Source organism: Calypte anna, chromosome 15 (assembly GCF_003957555.1).
Source record: "Calypte anna isolate BGI_N300 chromosome 15, bCalAnn1_v1.p, whole genome shotgun sequence".
Taxonomy (NCBI): Eukaryota; Metazoa; Chordata; class Aves; order Apodiformes; family Trochilidae; genus Calypte; species Calypte anna.
Window position 1 is genome coordinate 9,917,755 of NC_044261.1, and position 18,574 is coordinate 9,936,328.

Here is an 18,574-nt window from a genome sequence, read left to right on the forward strand (position 1 = left end):
TTCCTCCTCCAATTACTCTATTATAATCAGTGAAAAGGGTAGAATAAACAGAATAAACAGAGACAGTGGGGCTGCACCACAGCAGAGGGAGGATTCCAAATTATTTGTCCATTTTGTAATTGTTACTGTAGATTTTTCTGTTGTGCTGAGGGAGAAAAAAGCCAAGGAACTTCTCCACTGCACCAGTCCTACACACAGCCTGAGCATTTTTAACACAAGATGTGTGTGGGAACACCAGAATTTCCACCAAAAACTGATCAACTGGGCTGCGTACCCCAGACCTCAAGATTTTAAGCATGATTTGCTCCTCTCCCTTGTAGGATATCCACCAAAACTTTTTATATCTACTGAGATGGGCACATGTACTGCATATGGGGTGTAAATTAGAGAGCAGAGAACTGCACATTCAGTTAGGGGAGAGAGTTTTTGAAGGTAGCCCAGACTCAGCTGGATGAGACCCAATGCTTCCAGCACACCCAGCAGCTATGACTGAGCCCAGTCAGTCATAGTACTTGAAATATTTCTACCTCACAGCTGGTAAATCCAAATTCACAAGCAGATTTTAAGTAGGGGATAGAGTGCTGATTATGTCAGCAGCTGTAAGGTCATTCCTGTCCATGAGGCCAAAGGGCTCTGAAAAGCACAGAAGATTGGGATGCTGAAGTGGTAAGAACCCAAATCACTTCTTGTCAATGCAGAAAGACAGAGGCACACAGGGGGGAGAACTCCTCAAAGCCCAGCACCATCCAAAGTACTGTTTAACTGAATCACAAGGACCCCAGGCATTCCCTCCACACATAAAGTCAGTCTGTGAGACCAACTCAGTCCATGTTGCACGCACAGCCTCCTCCTGCGGGGCCCCAAGATTCCATCTGGCTGGAACATGTTGCAGATTCCTCCTTCTGGCTGGAGGAACCAAGCTGGCAGAGATGAAGTGAGCCACCCAAGGTGACACAGGCAACTGGGAACAGAAATCATGAGAAACAAACCATTCCTTACTATTTGTGCCACGGCTACACACAAGACTTTTAACCTTTTTTCCATTCAAGAGAATGACACAGACAAAATGGAAATAATTTATTCAATCTGCAAATAGAAATAGAGTGGGCTCCAAATGCCATTGTAGAGGCATCTCTGTAGATGCCATGAGAATGTCCCATTAATTTCTTGAAGATAGTTAAAAAGCAACATTAAGGCATATAATTTCTCCATGTTGTTGTTTTAAAACAAAATACCTGTTTTTACCAGAGCCGGGCATTGTTCTGCTGTTTATATATAAGGCACTTACATCACCTCCAACTGGATGTTAAAACTGGCTCTTCTCCCTCCCACACCAAGAGGAACAATGAAGCAGCTGGGCTGGAACAATAGCTCAGAACTCCCCAAAGCCCAACTCACACAAATCGCTGCAAGTGGAGTAAAAGGAGGTCAGGATTACTCAAGTGAGCAAACCACTAGTTCTGTATTTGGCAGAAACATAACCAAGGACTGAAGATTTGGCAGTGGCTCCAAAGAACCCAGGGAGGAGAGAAGCAATGTGGCATCAACAGCTCCCAGTTCCTCTGCCTGGGACTTGCAGGGTTTTAATGTAGGGTTGGTAATAACATGAAGGATATAGCTGCTGTTCGGTCAAAGTACCTTGAAAATAATTTTTCTTCCTTAAAAAAATATTCAGAGCATTTGATCCTATTTATCTTGCTTTGTTTAAAAGATACAAAGAATCCAAGATAAAAGAATCCAAGGATGGAGAGATCTCTAGAGGCACACTGTGAATTTAAACACTGAAATATCTGAATTGTCCTACCTGAACTTTGTATTTCCCACCTCACCCTTCTCCACAAGTACAACCCCCCCAGCAGCAGCCCAGAGCCGCCCTTAGCCGGTCAGGCACTCCTGCTCGGGGCTCTCGGGTCACCGCTCGCCCTTCCCCGGCTCCCCCCGGCCCGGAGCAGCCTGAGCCGGCAATGCTCCTGGCTCGGTTCCTCCAGGTGGGCTCTGCTTCACCCGCACAGGGTTTTTATCCAAACCCGCATCTCCCGACCCGGCCCGCGGTCCTGCCCGCCCAGCGCTGCCCCGTGGGGCGCTGCCGAGGCGGACGGGAGCTGCCCCGAAGGGGAAGGGAAGGCTAAGGGACGCGGCTTCTCCGTCTGCTTCAGGAGCCGCCTTTCCCCGCATACAGCTCGGAGAAGACCCCAGCCTCAAAGCCGCCCCCCGCCGCTCTCCCTTGCCCGCAGGGAAAGCTGCGGTGGCTCCCGCCCGCTCACCTCCTACAGAAGCGGGACCAGCACAGGGGAGAAGGTGCGGGCGGGCCCGATAACCACCACCGCGGGGCCGCCCCCACCCCCTCCCTCGCCCAAGGCGCCTGCGCGCGGCCGGCGGCACGTGAGCGTGTTGTGGGCACGTGACCCCGCGCGCAGCCCGCCCCCGGCCCGACCCCGCCTCCCGCCGTGCGCGAGCGCGGGGACGCGGCGCGGCCTGTCCTGGCCGCCCCGGTGCCCGCCGCCTCCCCGCCCCCGCCCCGCCCCACGCCGCCGCTGCCGCCGCCGCCTCGCCGGCCATGAGGCCCCGCCGGCGCCCCAGCGCGGCCCTGCATCGCGGCTGCTGAGCCTCCGCCCTGCCCGCCACCACCATCGCCCTCTCCGCCATCCCCTCCCCGCCCGGGCGGGGACCCCCCCTTCGCTCCCCTCCCTCCTCACAGTCGCCGCCATGTTGGGCCGGGAGCCGCAGCGGGGCCGCCACTGAGCCCCGGAGCCTGCGAGGCGGAGGAGGAGGCGGAGGAGGAGGCGGAGGAGGAGCCCGGGGCCTGGCCGCCCCGCACAGCCCAGCCGGCCGGCCGCCCAGCCGCAGCCATGGCGGAGCAGACCTACTCCTGGTGAGCTGCGGGACGAGGCCCCGGGCGGTGCGGGGAGGGCGGGAGCGGCCCCGGCCAGAGCCCGCTCGGGCGCGGGGGGGTGTTCCGGCCTGGCTTCCTTCCGGCCGGCCCGGGGATCGGCGGGTCCGGGCCGCGGGGACGGGGTTCCGATCGGGGAGGGCTGTGGGGGTGTGCGGGGCCTGGGGCTGGGGGGAGCTGCGGGCCGAGGGGCTGTGGCCGGAGGCTGAGGCGCGGCTGAGTAGGAGGGGTTAGGGGGGAAGGGCCGTGGTGCGAGCGAGGGGCCGGGGTGGCGGGGCCGTGAGGATTCCTCCCGCTGGCAGCCGGGGAGCGGGAGAGGATCGCGGCGGGCATTAGTGCGGCTGTCATCCTCCTCTGCCGGAGGTCTCCTCAGGTGAGCTGCATCCCCGCTCGGCTGCAGCGGGTGCACGGCCATCCGCCGGGCCCGGGGCTGGGCCGGTGCCGGTCGCACGTTTGTGAGGCTGCAGGTGATCTCTCTGCCGAAAGGGAGGTTTCTGTCGGTATAGACTGGCTGGTCGATCAATGGCATGTGTGTGTTTTCACCCAGTGACAATAGGCTGGTTCTGTATACAGGAAATAGAATGAGGAGGAAGAGACCAGTTCCTGTGGGAAGACACGAAGTGTACCGAATGAAAGTAGAGGGCATTTTTTTCTGTGTCCTGACACTGTCTCGGGCCTAGCTGGAAGTGAATCAAAGAGACAGAGTTTCGTTTGGGGTTTTTTTTTTTGTTTGTTTGTTTGTTTTGTTTTTTAAATATTGTCATGGATCACAACCAAAATATATCAAATAGTTTACCTGCATCAGCTTATTTGACCTGGCCACTGCAGCAATTTAATTGTGAGTCTCTCGCTGCATTGAAAATCTATTCCAGTGGGATCATTCAGAATTGTTTCTCAGATTTTTTTGAAAAAAAGTGATGATATCCTTATTAAAAAGGAGTTAAATCTCAGCTTTTGACCTTGGTGTATGCTGAATGTAGAGAAGGAATTGAATAAGCAAGACATATTCCTGTTCTGAATGGTTCTGGTAATCCTTCCCTTTTTTAGAACTTAGAACCCAGTGGGGTTCTGCCACATGTTAAGACTTTGACAGCCCCTTCTCCCATCTTCTGTTGCTTTTCAGTCAAGAACATATTGGTCTTTTGCTTTTTTTATATTCTTACTTGTTTCATGATCTCAGTTCAGGAAGTGGTATTTTCTGCTTTAAAGCAATACTAAAAAGACAACTTTGATTTTAAGGATTAACTGCATGTTGTCATGGTATGTGAATGCTGGGACAGATTCAGGCAGCTTAATGTAGTTCAGTTAGATGCACTGAGTGAGCTCTTGTCTTGGTGAGTTTTAATTGCAGAATGAAATTACAAATTTGTAAACTACTCTGGGATTTCTCAGCTTTCTTTTAAAAACCAAAATATCAATTGTATGTTGTTTTGATCTTTAACTACTTTGCTTTTTTGAATGCGTGTCTTGGCCATAGCATTCCAAAGGGGAGGTTTTTGAAAGAGGCTGGGAGGAGGATTGACTCTTCTGTAGGCTGCCTGTGGTAGGGGGGTGATGTTGGGATTGAAGTTGTTCTTCACTGCTTGCTAGGTGGGTCACAAGAACAATTAGTTCTTTCCTAGAGCACTGGGGTTGTCACAGAACAAGGATATAAGGCTTTTGTTTCAAACCATGGTGATTCTGTGTCTGCATTCACTGATGTGCCCTCATGTTTTTGAAGTTTCTGTCAGTTTGTATTTTAACCCATGATCATCCTTTTCTGGGGGCTGGGGGGAGAGCAAAAATCTAGCTTCAGACTGAGGAGTCCTGTTGTATAACTTGTGTGCTCTTCTCTATGGATGTGTGTTTAATACTTCAACTTCTAGCAATGAGCTTGCGTTTATTTTTAATTACGATAATGCAGCCCAACATAAAATTGGCTGATGCTTTAGTGCTTTTAGGAAAAACGTGTGTGTTGTCCACTGAGGAGCCTGATGCTTCTGTGCAGAGGAGTTGTACAGAATGGTGTCAGCAATTAGTGCTGTTGCACAGTTTTGGAGCTGGCTGAGCACATCCTGTCTGTTTGCTGGACCTGGAACTTTTTTTGGTTTGCAAAAGCTGCTCTCTCAGAAGGATTGCTTTCTGTTCCTTGGTGTCTTGTCTTGATGTTGTGCAGGTACCTGATTTGACATCTGAAAATATGTAATTTGACATGAGAATTCTTTCACGTGCCTATTTTTGTATAGTTGTAAGTTGGTTTCTGAGCCCAGTAGTGCTCCTCTTTTGTTCAGGCTACGCCTCTTTTGTGCATAGCTATCAAGATGCTTCATAAGGTAATATAAAGATTTGGGTTTGATTTTTAAAAAATTGACTCAGATGTGTTAGAAATGCCGTGTAAAAGTGTTTGTAGAAGCTGGGACTACTGGACATTAAGTGTTCTCAACACAGGGGCAAAATAGGGCTTTCTTCAGTGATTGAGGTCTCAGTTACAATGTTACTTTGAAGAGATGAGGACTAATTCTCATTTTGCTTTGTTACATTGTTCTGTAACTATGTCACATTTTAAGGTGGGTTTCTATTTTTCCTTTAATTACCAAATGAAATTGATTGCAATGACTTTCTTTTCTCAAGATACTGAAAGGAGGATCTACTGAGAATTTTGCTGGTGTAACTGGACATTGTAATTCTGAAAACAACTAATTTTAATATGAAATGTGGGATAAGTGCCAGATGGAAATGCTTTTTCAAAGGATACACACATTTTTAAAAAAGGATGTTTGAATAAAATACTTGTCAGTAGTGAGCAGAGAAACTTTCTTTGTCAAGTACCTGCAATAAGAGAAGCAAGGTGTGAGCACAGTGTATTCTACTGCTGGTACTCAAATCTGTGAGGCACAGAGGGACACGACTGCTACATCACAAGGTTGCTCATGATTTTCTAGATCAAATAAGAGCTCAAATTAATTTCCTGCAAGTGGAGTTGGGTTGAGAAAGGAAAGAGATTGTGAAATACCCATTTTCCCTTTGCTTCCTATCCTAGTCCAGCAAGGAAATGGGACTGGGTAGTGACACAAGTTCCTGCTACAACAGAGGAGAGAATAAATATGGGAAGAACTGTTTGCCCATCACCAACATGTACATGTGTGACTAAGAGGTTAGTAAATGCCAAGGATTTTATCTTCAGACACCAAGATGCTGGAAGTATTACAGCAGATGAAAATGGAAGTAGCAGGACCTGGAGCTTACATTCATGAAGTCCTTGGTCTTTCCTTTGTTTCTAGCACCTTGTGGTGAGATTTTTTGTGTTGGGTCCTATTCAGAGGGCACAGCAGAGTGCACATCTTGTTTATCTTCAGTTAGTAGGTGCTGAGTGTTTTTCAAGGCCAGATGTAACACCCCCTCCCTCTTTACTGCTGCCCAGTCTCTCAATAGAGGTTGCTTTGTTCTTTTTTTGCCCTTTGAATGCACAAAAGATTTTCACAGCTTCCTTCATATGTGAAGAGCGAAGGAGATTTCAGCACCAAACCACATATATTTTTTAATTTTTCCTTTCCCAGAGTGTTGTATTAGAGTAATATGGATTGCAGTATGTTCGTGTCCTGTCAGGGTGGTGATTAGGAGACAGGGAGGGTAAGAAGACTCTGTATTGAGTCACTAATCTTAAAAACAACTGAACTCCTTAAATGTTTTAATCAGCAGAATAATTCTTCTATTAGCCATCAAATATTTGATGAGTGAAATGGTGATATATTTAGAAACTTCTCTACATAATGCAAAGGGTGTGGAAATTAAGCCTAATGATGTGTTGGAGTAATCAATAAAGCTACTGGGTTCTGGAATAAGTGTAAATGTACAGTGGCATCTTTGCTCCTGAGAGGATTCTGACTGGTTGGTGTTTAAAAGTCTTTCTAGATTCAGAGGTCTGAAAAATTGCTTTCATTGCATGTAAGCATTTAATGTAGTGAATTCAAATACAGTGTCATCCAGAAGACTGAGGCAGTGCTTTTAAGTCTTAGTTGGCTGTATTAGATGGGTATGTGGGAGGGCAGGGAGTAAAAGAAGTTACAGCTTGTTGACAGGACTTGTCAAGTACTAGTAGAGTAATTTGTTGCATTCAAGACTTTTTAGTGGTTTTGCTCAGTTTCGGTTCAGAGACCTTAACTGACTAATTAAGATGTTTTGAAAATGGGAGGCAGTTTACAACAGAAACAAAACAAATAATTCACCTGAATGTTTAGACCATTGCACTTTTTAGGTGACAGATTGCAAAACATAGGTAAAATCCTGTTGTGTGTACTGTGTTGAAAACATGTTTTGAAAGCTTGGCTTACTAGCATGGAGTTTGGCCTTTAATCTTAAATTTTTCAGGAACTGAAATTATCAGCCACATTCCATTTTAATGAGTTTTAGTTAGAAGCCTCCTGAGGACAAGGTTGTCATAGTATGACTGTACATGAGTATCTGGCATCAGAAAAATTACTTAAATCTTGGTAAATTTGATAGTACCAGGTTCATCATTAACATGTTTGTCTTTCAGTCCCAACCTCACTTGTTTGTTACCCAAAAGCTGTCTAGCTTTTGCTATCTCAGACAGTGTGTCATGTGGGAACAGACTCTGCCTACAGCACTGGACTGAAAGACAAATAAGGCAAAGAGCATGGGATTAGTTGAAGTTTGTAGTTACTTGAATGTACAAGTATATAATGACTAATAAGCAAAGGGAAAAAATTCCCACTTCAGTGCAAGGGCCCAAGGGCTGTACTTAGTAATACATTAGTAATTCTGTCAAAAAAACCCAACCTTAAAGTGTAGAACATGAATGGATGTTTTCTTGGTGCTGGTGTCCATTACCTATTTCAAATAAGATTTCTGTCAGTTCTGCTTTTAGCCTTTTCAGGATACTGTGTCAGTGGAAATCAATGGCTCCTTGCTTTTTATCTAGTGATGAGAGAACTCAGCCAGGATATAGGAGATCAGTTCCATCCCCCAGAGTTTCTGACCTTGCAGGGGAGTGTTCTCATCACCAAACTGTGTACTTTTCAGAGGTCAAGGTTTGTGTGTCCATTTAAGTCTGTTTCACTTAATATAGAATACTGTAAATACTTCCTGGGCTAGGAAGCAGGTCTGCTTTTCTGCCTTAATGGTCAAAATACTGATTTAGGATTGGCAGAGACCTGGGTTCCAGTTCTTGCCTTGATAAAAATATCATTTTAAAGAGTGAAGGGTTTGTAGTCTGCTTTTCTGGAGATGAAGTTTGAATCCCCACAAGCAGAGGAAGATCTGAATATGAATTCCTGTGCCACAGGTGAGTGAGATGTCAGGTGTGTGGATGTACCAGGATCACTGCCTTTTCTTATGTTTTGTGTCAGGTTTGATGAACCTGAGAGGATCTCTTCATTTTATTGAAGGATGTGATCCAGTAAAGTAATTGCTTATTTTGTGCACTTTGGAATTTTAGTATGAGTTAAGTAACCTGATGCTGTTGGGGTTTGAGAAGTTGTGTGTGGACAACCAGACAGACCAAATTAAGTGATGATACTAAGTTTTTCTCAGATTCGATGTGTTTTGCTGAGTATCACAGTTTTAAGTATTGGACTGAGGTACTGAAACAATCTGACAATACTTGTTTCTCACTGAAGCACAATGCCAAAAAATGTGTACTTGTGAAACCTTCCTACAGTCATAGAGTATAAAAGGTTTACTTTGAAACAAATATAATGCCTTTTAAAATGCAGTGATTTTGATTTCCTAAAATTTGGAAGAAGAGCAGACCAGAAGTATCTTTTATTTATTTATTTATTACTTTTATTTATTTAGTTAGTTATTTTTTAAACGTTTCAGCTATTTTATTTCACTAGATGAGTAATACAATGTATCAGCATCTCTGGCATAAGTGCCACCTTTGTTGTAATCTTTATTGCCCTTTGACACTTCCTGATGACTCTAAGCATTATAATATACTCTAAAAGCAAATAATGGACACAAGCCATTTAGTCAAACAGTCTAATTCAATTCCGGTGACATCTGAGAAAAGTTTCCAGGAAGAAGCAAGGCTGAAATTGTCAGGGAAAAAATAATTGTGCACATTTGCTTTTTGGTGCTGCACTTCTTTAGTGTAAATGATTAAAATCTGAAATGATTCAAACAGTTGTGTGGGTTGAGGAGAGTGAAACACAAGCCAATGTGCGAGCTGAACTGCATCCAGGCTATCAAACTGACATGAAAGGTGATGATTTAATAAGACTAATGGAACATATATGTCATTGCAGCCCTTCCTGATCCTCTTTCTCCCTCTTTAATTCTTCCAAGGATGCTAAAGCTGATATTTTCTCCTACATCTTTGTAAGTGGTGTCAGTGCTGGCAGTACTTTGAGCTGCCAGACAAGGGTTGTGTGCCATCCCTACAGAAACACAGCTCTACTAATACATTAAGTGTTTCTCTGTCCACCAGAACCACCATGACAAGATTATCCTGGAACTGATTAATTGTGTACCTGTTATGCTGTCATCTTCATTATTAGATTCCAGTCAAGTATTTCTTTTTAGGGTCAGATCCAAATTCCCTTGGATAGGCTCTGGATCATATGTCACACTAAGTGTCATGGTATAGACAGTGGTGTCAGAAAGTAAGAATGCTCTGCTGGCTTTTTGGAAAGGTATTCTGGAACTGGCAACTACTCAATTAAACCAGAACATTTTTAATATTCTATGACAACAAGTATTGAAAATAATAAAGATATTAAATGAGACTATCTTTACACTTTGCTTGTGTAGGAACAGGGTTTAAGGACAGTGTGAGTTTCTTTTTCATGTCAGAGCAGAGATTCTTTAAAATTGTCACAGCTGATGTCCTGAAGTAGAGGAGGACGCACCAAGAATATTTTTCTCTATATTGCACAATCTTGTGCTTAATGTTCCTCCCTTACTACTGAAATTGTTCATGTAGAAGTTGGAGAGATACAAGAATATCTTACGTTTGTGTATGGTAGCATTTTCCCTTACCAGTGGCATCTGAAAGTGGTGTTTGACTCTCATTTCTCCTCCTTCCTTCCAAAAATGGTATTTTTTTCTGTGTCATTTGGCTTTGGATGTTCTTCCTTTACTTCCTGTAGTTAGTTCAGAGGCTTTTGACCCCAGAAAGTGTTTTCCCATGCAGCACGGGTGTGCAGCCCAAGCCTGTGATGTGATTCTCTTCTATTTTACACCCCAGCCAGGCTTCTGCAGGCGCCTCCGTAACAGAGGTGGTGTGAGGGAAGCAGGAGGAGACAGGAGGGGTTCCACCCTCTGTTCAGACACACAATCTCCAGCTTTAGGAATGACTTGGCAAAGTTACCTGCAGCAATAGACTTGAATCTAAATTATTCTTCAGTCTAGCTGCTCAGACTAAAAAAATGTGCTGTGTATTGTGAACTGCTGGCTCTTAAAGCTGAGCCTTCCCTGATCTGCTGGTGTTACTGATTAGTTCTACCTGGGCAGTGCTTTTCTGCTTGCAACTTTCTGTCTTGAAAACCCAAATTTAGTTCTTCTTTCCTATGGACTCTGGTTATGGACAGTTATCTTTAAAAAGTTGTTTTGTTCCTCTGATAGCTAGCCAGAAGATAAATTCTAATAAATTTGTAATGATGTATAATTTTTAATAGCTTTAAAAGTTTGGTAGAAGTTTACAGAAATAAGTAGCAATGTTAAGAGCTGATAGTGTTCCACAAAGTCACAGAAGCTTGGGAGCTCTTTGCTTACACCATTTTCTTATGTCAGGAGTACCACAAATAGCAACCTTGTGCTAGCTTAGCAAAAGCACCATTCAGATGGATTCGTGGTGGTACAAAAAATCAGGTGCTCTCAGCATGTGAATTTGGTGCTCCTGCCTCTACAGCAGTGATGCACAGACAGTTTTGCAGGGGGTTTCTCCATACAGGTTAAGCTCATAGCAAGTGTTTATCTTTAGGGTTTATTTTAATTTCCATCGTTACTTGGATTAATAAATTCAGCTTATTCCTCTTGAGATAGCACAGCTTGGGCAAGAGTGAGCATTTTAAAATGTTTGAGCTCTGCAGTGGTTCCATTAGCAGATCAGGGCTGAACACAGCAGCTGAGTTACAGCTTGCTCTGCTGCTGGTTAGTTCTGGTGTCTGTGGCACTGAGCAGCCTGCCATCCCTTCTGTTGGATTTAATATTAAAACTGGATTTAAATTTATTTAGAAGCTTTTCTAGTGGGTAGAAATTCAACATTGAATTCTGAATAATCATAATTCAGATCAACCAGCTCTTGGTACATATAAGTTGGATGGATGACACCAAAGCTGACTGGTATGGTGTTATACAGTGGCCTCTTTTTAGTATAAATTTATGACTTTTGAGGCTACAGTTGGGTTTTAGCTCACTGTCATCTGTAGCAGACCTATATGGCAAGATAAAATAGGTGTAGCATGACTCTGACTTATTTAGTCAATGGGAAGTCCATCTTGCAGGTGACTGTTAGCTAAAGGTGAGGTTGGTGAAATTACAGGAGGCAAACAAGAGCAAACATAGCTGGATTATATGGAATTTTTTTTCCCTCTTGAAGAAGGAAACTCACCAGATAGTGAAGAGCTGGAATTTTAAAAATTTTTCTTCCAACTTGATGATTTCTAAGGCAGATGCATCTGTAAGCAGTTACAGATGGCACAGAACAGAAAGAACCTCTTTATCATAGCTACGTGTCTTACAAGAACCCCAAAGTTAGTTTTTCAGCTACTTTTTTTTTTTTTTTTTAATGTTTTTGCAGATAGAACATGTCAAAGAGCTACCTTAAAGCTAAATCAAAAGATAAAAAAGTGTGCCATAAACCAGAAATACTTCTCTGCAGGGTGCTTTACTGAAAGAAGTTTCACAAGATTCCCAAAGCATCTTCTCTAAAGAATGTTCCTACTTTTTTTGTTGTCATACCCAAGGTTTTTAGATATTGGGCTAGAAATCATTGAAAATGGTCTCTACCTGTCCTGCTGCTGCCTGATTTTTGGACCTGGAGCAGAAACTGCTGCTTTAAGTCTGGCACTCCAGTGCATTAATGAACCTTTTGCACACAGGTTGTAAGGCAGAGCTCGGCCCCTGCCCAGTCTATCATAGGGCAGCTTTTCTTCTTTGTATCTGTAAAGTGGCACATTTTTTACTGCCAAGACCTTTTATTTTTTGTTTGTTTGCCTCTCTCTCTTAGTTTGAGGTAGCAAAACTAGGGTGCCTGTTTTGATGGGCTGTGTTTTGTATCTTTGTGCCGTCTGAATCCCTTCCTCTTCTCTTTGTGCATCTTTGTCATATTCTGTTCAGAATCTAACCAGCCACCATCCAGCAACATTAATTTGTCTTGATACAGACCCCGCCTGATGAAAGCCACTAAAATCTGGCTAGACAGACTGGCTACTCTGTAGCTTTGTACTGTCAACATTGTCACTGAAGAGTCAGAGTTTGGTGCTGATGTTGTTAACTGGTTCTTTTATGGAATTTTTAGGAAAACAGTGTTTAATTCTACCCAGGCATTTCATTATAAAGTACATATCATAATCCTGTACTGTATGGATAAGTCATCAATAGCACTCTGAGCTGCACTTTCAGTATGACAAGGTCATATTGATCAATTTGACTTTGGTTTTGGCTTGTTGATTATAAGCTCTGATTGTTAAATGCTTTGATTAAGCTATTAGTCATTAGCTTTGTTTTTTGATCTGACTTCTGAATACATTGCTGAAAAGAGTTTGGATTTCCAAGTACACAATCAATAATATACTGGCCTAAGTGTCAGTGTGGTTTTGTTTGGTTTTTTTAAGTCAACAGTAGTGTCAATATAGATGAGATAACATCCTCTTTTCAGACTTTAGTGATAAAACCAAACCTTTTCCTGCTGAGAGAACCTGCTACATTTTGGCACCTTTATTAGAGGTAATCAAGGTATTCTGCATACTGTAACTTAGGTATGGGAATTACTGCAGAAATTAAGCCTCAAAATAAGAAAAAAAAATTTTTTATACTGGGCAGGAAAGCTGCTTTTTTGTGTAGGAAGCAACACAGCATGCAGATCAGTGTCATCCATACCTGAGGGGATTTCAGTGTCTTTGTACATTAAGCCTTACCTGAGTCTTCTTTCATCAGTCTGGCCAGATGCTTTGATACCTGGCTGTTGGAAATGATTGAAACCCTGGGGTCTCTGCTAGGGTATCTTCCTGGGACCTATTGCAGGATTTAATTTAATTTAATTCTTCTCAGTAGTACCTGTACACGTTAATCTTTGCTGTAGCACTCATTGCCAAAACGTGTGTACCTCACAGATAAACCAGTTGTATGATTCTAGTAAAAGTATTCTTGTACTTTCTCAACCTCTGAACCACCATGGAACTTCAGTTGTTGCATTTCCTTTATTTGGTGGAAGGGACCTACCAAAGAGGTGGGGTTTTCAGCATGTTCTGCTCTGCATGATCAGCTCTGTCACTTGAAAAGCCCCTTATGAATGTGAATAAACATATCCTCTGTTAGGCTTTGACTCCAATGTTACATTCCAGGTAGATAGAAGAAGGTTAGTGGAACATTATCTGCACTGCTGGACCTGGATATGTTGAGAGTTAAAGCTCAGAACTGGGCCAGACTTGACACTGCTGGAGGGCAGTTTGCTGTCTGGGAGTGAAGCTTTGATTAGAACCTTGTGATGCCCATGCAAGATGAGGAGCAGGGCTGGAGTGCAAGCCTGCTGATAGGGGATGGAGTTAGCCACAAGGCAAATAAATATTTTTAGATAATAATAATTTTTAGATATTTTTAGATAATAGTTTGAGAGTGAGTTAGGCCACTTAGGATAGGCTGCAGTATAATGCATGTGTCTTGAGTGAAACTGTATACACAGAAGAGGATCAGCTTAATCTTCTGGTTTTGCTTCTGGATGAGCTCAAGTATAGCATTGAGCAGTGGTATTCCTTTGTGTGCTTGCTAGGAAATCTGCTGTACTTTTTCCTTTGTGTTCTGTGTACTGCTTTAGATAGAGATACTTGGGTTTGGACTGTTTTGGTTACCTGCCATTCTGCATCCTGAAAGAAGTCAGATTGCAAATTTGTTAAGATTTATTGTCTCAAAATCAGCAAACCGAGCAATCACTTCAATTCACATAATTAGGACACCTTGGCAGGCATCTGACCACTGTGGCTGTGAAATTCTGCACTTTCCTGGATGGGCTGAAGGACAGGGACAGCCTTAGCACAGCAGTGTTGGTGTGGGGCTCTGTGTGAATATTGCTGTCTAGCAGATGTAGAGGAATTCCCCTGCATACCCTGAGAATCCTCTCTTTGTGCCACATTATTAATCTGTTTTCATTTATCATTGCCCTTTTTTAACTGCTCACTTGGCAATATGACAACTGTAATATGCTGCATATGGTTGAATGTTGATAAATATGGTCAGGATATTGTGCCTTGGCTCAGTTACATATTAGATTAACTTAGCCCTGGATCTTCACAGGATTTCTTGGGATATATGGATGTAAGGAGAGCAAGAGGAGGAAGATGATGTTGACCTATTAGCTGTATAGGGTATTTATTGTGAGCAGCCCTCTTCAGAAAAATGCATTTCCTGTACTTGGGTGACTGACAGTGTCTGGGATGAGGATGCATTGCATTACTAGAAGACAGCCTGGGTTTTCTTAGAGAAACAGTTGTCTGAAACCTTGTTCAGAGAGCTTATTGCTTCAGTTCTGGAAGACACCCATGGTTTCCTTTCACTATAGTACAAGTGTGAAAAATTGTTACCCCTTGTTACTAAGAGTAGCCTTGAATTTACTGTTCATAGTTCAACTATTGGAAGTTTTTTGTAATGGAATTTTTCTGTGCTATTAGGAAACTTGCTACTGAACATCCTGTATCTTGGTACTGCATAAGAAATGGATAACTTTGGATGAAGAGGATTTCAGAACTCCGTGGCAATTTATTAATAGGATCTATATGACTAATTTTGAAAGACTTTAATGCCATAGTCTTTCAAATTTAAACCTCTCTGTTGAAGTGAGATAGCAGAATCTCATGACCTCTCTGTACACTGAATAATACCCCTAGTCATCTGAAGAGATCCAAACATTTCTCTGGCTTACTGATTCTTTTGCTGTCAATTTGTGCAAGAGAGAGGAAAAAAGGAATAATTTAAAAATAGGTGTAGGAATTATGTGAATTAATGATTCTTGGTAAGTATGGTGCCTTATCAGGGGAGTGATGTCTCATATTTTTTCAGTGCAAGCTGTTCAACCCTGTAAAATCAATCAAGTATTTAGATTTTAAGGTTGTTGTCACCTGAAGACAGTAACTGCAAGCAAAATGTCCAACTAATAGAAGTTTATAGGCAAGTGATGAACATAAAAACAAATGGCAGTAAAAATCCTGCACAGTTCTGTAATATCGTTTGCAATTTTCATCACAAAAATAACTGGTTTAAATCTTTATTGTGATATAAGTGTACTAGAGGTGCACTATAACTTGCTTTTCAACTTGCAAGCAGAGAAGTGAGTGACCTGTGCTGGGAAGAGAGGAAAGATATGAATGTGATGGTGTGCAGGGTAAGGTTCAAGCCATGTGTTGTATTTCTGCTTCCATGTGATTAGTGGAGTGGTTCCTGATTCCTCCTAAGGTGTTGCTCTGTTTTAGATCAGCTAGAAAACCTCCTTGCTGCCTAGCCAAGCCTGATGGAAAGTAACAAAAATTCTGTTGAATAGAAAATGTGAAGAGAGCAGCCAAGAAACCCTTTATGTAACTGTTGGTTGGATTTTAGATCCGTTTTGTTGTTTTCGTGACACTAAGAGTGAACTGAAAGTCTGTGATCTCAGCAGAGTTTAATGGCAAGGTTATCAGTTATCTGCTTTGCTTATTAATAAGCTATTGTGTTCTGTACCCAGTGTGATTTCCACACTAAGACATATTCCACCCCTGTAGCTGAAATGGGAGTTACTGGGCCAGTGTGTGTGCTCTCAGTCTACATCTTGCATTCAGTTTGGGGTGCAGTCATTAATCCAGCATTTTGTCCAAACAGTAGCTTTGCATTGCATGGGATGGAGTTAAATATTAACTGTTAAAGGACTCTCCTTTAAAAGAAATTCCATATAACATTAAACTTGATGTATTGGACAATTGGCTCTGGGCAGTTCTGTGATGCTTTTCCTGGTTTGTTTGTTTATGCTGACACTTCAGATTGTTTGGTTTATTTGCTAATCACAAGGAGGAAGATTTCTACTGTTCTAGAACATCTGCATTTTAAGATGCCAGAAACTTGATCTGTCTCTTGTAGAGCCAATCTACTATTCCAAACTGTTCTGGAGAAACAATAATTGGCTCTGGAAGCAGAAACCCCAAGTTTATTTTATCTGAAATAACCTGTATACGCAAACTTTTGGAAGAGCTCCTATACTTGGGGGCATTCACTTGGCCTATTTTGTTTGTTTGATGAATTAATAGTTATTTGAATTCACAGTTGTGTTGCATGGCTCATGCTGTGGCATCACAAGGCTGTAATTAAATGCTACAGACACGACTGTTGTGCTGCAGTCTGCCTGTGACAATTGAACATGAATTCCAGGTAACTGTCATGGATGTGCCTGGACATTTCCAGGCTCAGTCACTTTCACAGCTCACCATGGGAAGCATCATAGCATTCCTATGGCTGTGTTGTGTTTGGGGAAGGTATTTTTGACTTACACAGTAGTCTGGGCTTGGACACAATAGAGATGTATATATTTTTGTTTGTCTTTTGCTAATAATGCCTAAGGTGGTGTATCACTAGACAAAGTATTCAGTTTGAACTTTCAGGGAAATCATTCTGTGCTCTGATTATTTCCCTATTACCATGGCAAATAATTCATGCTGCTAATTAAGACACTGTTAGAATTGCACAAAAAAAAAGGGAAAGAGTACAGCCTACTTATGCTCACAGTATATCTGTCTGACTAATGTATAGAGCAGTTATTGCTCAGGTAGCTCACAGTTTACAAATGCAAGCATATAATCCTCTGATTGATGGAATATGCTTACTGGGGGCAGAAGGGAAGAGCCACATTTGAGGAGCCTTGTTTTGTCTGGTGCATATAGAGGGATGTGGTTAGGAGAGACCTTGTGTCCCACTAGGGAGAAACACGTTCAGGTAGACCCCTCTGTTACAGTACTGAGGGCCTGAAACTGGGAAGCCATGTGTTCCCCAAATCTGCTGACTGTCAGTTTCATACCTGCAGAGTTTCTTACTCAGATCTAAGGAACCAAGAGGAGACATCTTGGGAATTGTGAAATGAATGGGAAGCCACTGCAGAGTCTGGGAAGTAAGTAATAAATCCAGAAGATTATTTTAGTGGCGTTGAAGTTAAAAGAGGAATTAGGAGGCCTAATTAAGGTCTGTGTTGAACACCTGGGAAACATCAACACTCAAGAACACTGGTTGCTTATTCCAAAGCTAATGATAGTTCTGTGGTACACTGGGACTGCAAATCACAAGCCAAATACGTTCCTTGTGCCTCTACCTCCTGTTACATTAAATGAGTTAACATTAAATCAGTTTTGTCATGTCTGAATTGGGGTGGATAATTTGTATTCTCTTTCCTGTCTAAATAAAAAGCTACTAGTCATTCATGTTTAATACAAAAAGATTAAAATCTTCACCATTGCCAATGACATTAGAGTGATAGGTATCTCCACTGGGGTAGTTCATGCACCATGTCTCTAACTGGGTAGTGCTGCCCTTGCACACCTGCTGCAGGAGAAAACAAGATGCCTCATGTTAAAGTGCTTTTATAGTCTATCCTGGTTTCCTTTGTCAAGGACCTGTGGAGTTAGGTATCTGTCCTTCTTCATTCCCAGGAGACTGGACACTGATTCCTGCTTTCTGGTTTGTGAAGCAGGGATTCATATAGATGATTAGGTTTCTGGCATCCGTGTCACTTTCCTGTTAAAAGGAATTGATAAACAAATTTGCTTTCTAAAATGTGAAAGAAGGCCAGAGCAAGCTCTTTGTCATCACATTCCTGTTCAAATCCAGCATTTGCCTTCCACAGAGCTCCTGATATTTGTGATGTGTGTTTTCCCATGGAGCTGCTTAGGTGAACATAATAAGTGAGAACTGTTGAAAGAGAAAAGAATGAAGACTGCCATCATCAGGGGATGTCACCCAGCTAAATTGGGTGAGAACTATTTTTGATCATATATGTTTTAATGTAGTTTTCCAAAATCATTCAAGGGTCATGCTGTGTTTCCTACCATCACAGTAAGTTATTTATCAGAGAAAGACTATACCAACTATTAAACAAAATTTATGGTGATTATTTGAATTCTTATTCATATGTTTTGGAAATTATGGGATGGTTATTCACTTCATATTAATGTTAAACTCCAAATTTAGGACTGCATGAATACCTGAACCAAATGGGGAGGTCAGAGGATAGTTGCAAGCCCCCAGTAGAAGTGTGCCTCTCTCCACTGACTGCATGGGGAGGATGGTCTTGCAAATTAAGTGCTTCAGATGCCCTTGCTAGGAGGACTTAACCTCTGTGTCCATTTGCTACGACACCATTCAGCTGAACATCTCAAACAAATCCAGTTGAACAGTTCATCTGTGGAGGTGTCAGCAAGTAGTAGTTCCTGTCTGAAAACTTCATTCTGACTTGCACAAATGCAACCTCCTAAGCATCTCCTGTGGTATCACACATAAACGTGAGCCCTTGCCAGA

General features: G+C 42.6%; 1 protein-coding gene across 1 annotated transcript in view; it reads left to right on the forward strand.

The window, feature by feature from the left end:
* Positions 1-2,547: 2,547 nt before the first annotated feature.
* Positions 2,548-18,574, forward strand: part of SPPL3 (signal peptide peptidase like 3) — a 55,910-nt gene continuing 39,883 nt past the window's right edge. Inside the window, exon 1 of the mRNA XM_030460773.1 lies at positions 2,548-2,872. Within this exon, the coding sequence (XP_030316633.1) occupies positions 2,850-2,872 (23 nt within the window). The 5' untranslated portion in view covers positions 2,548-2,849. The remainder of the gene's footprint in view (positions 2,873-18,574) is intronic.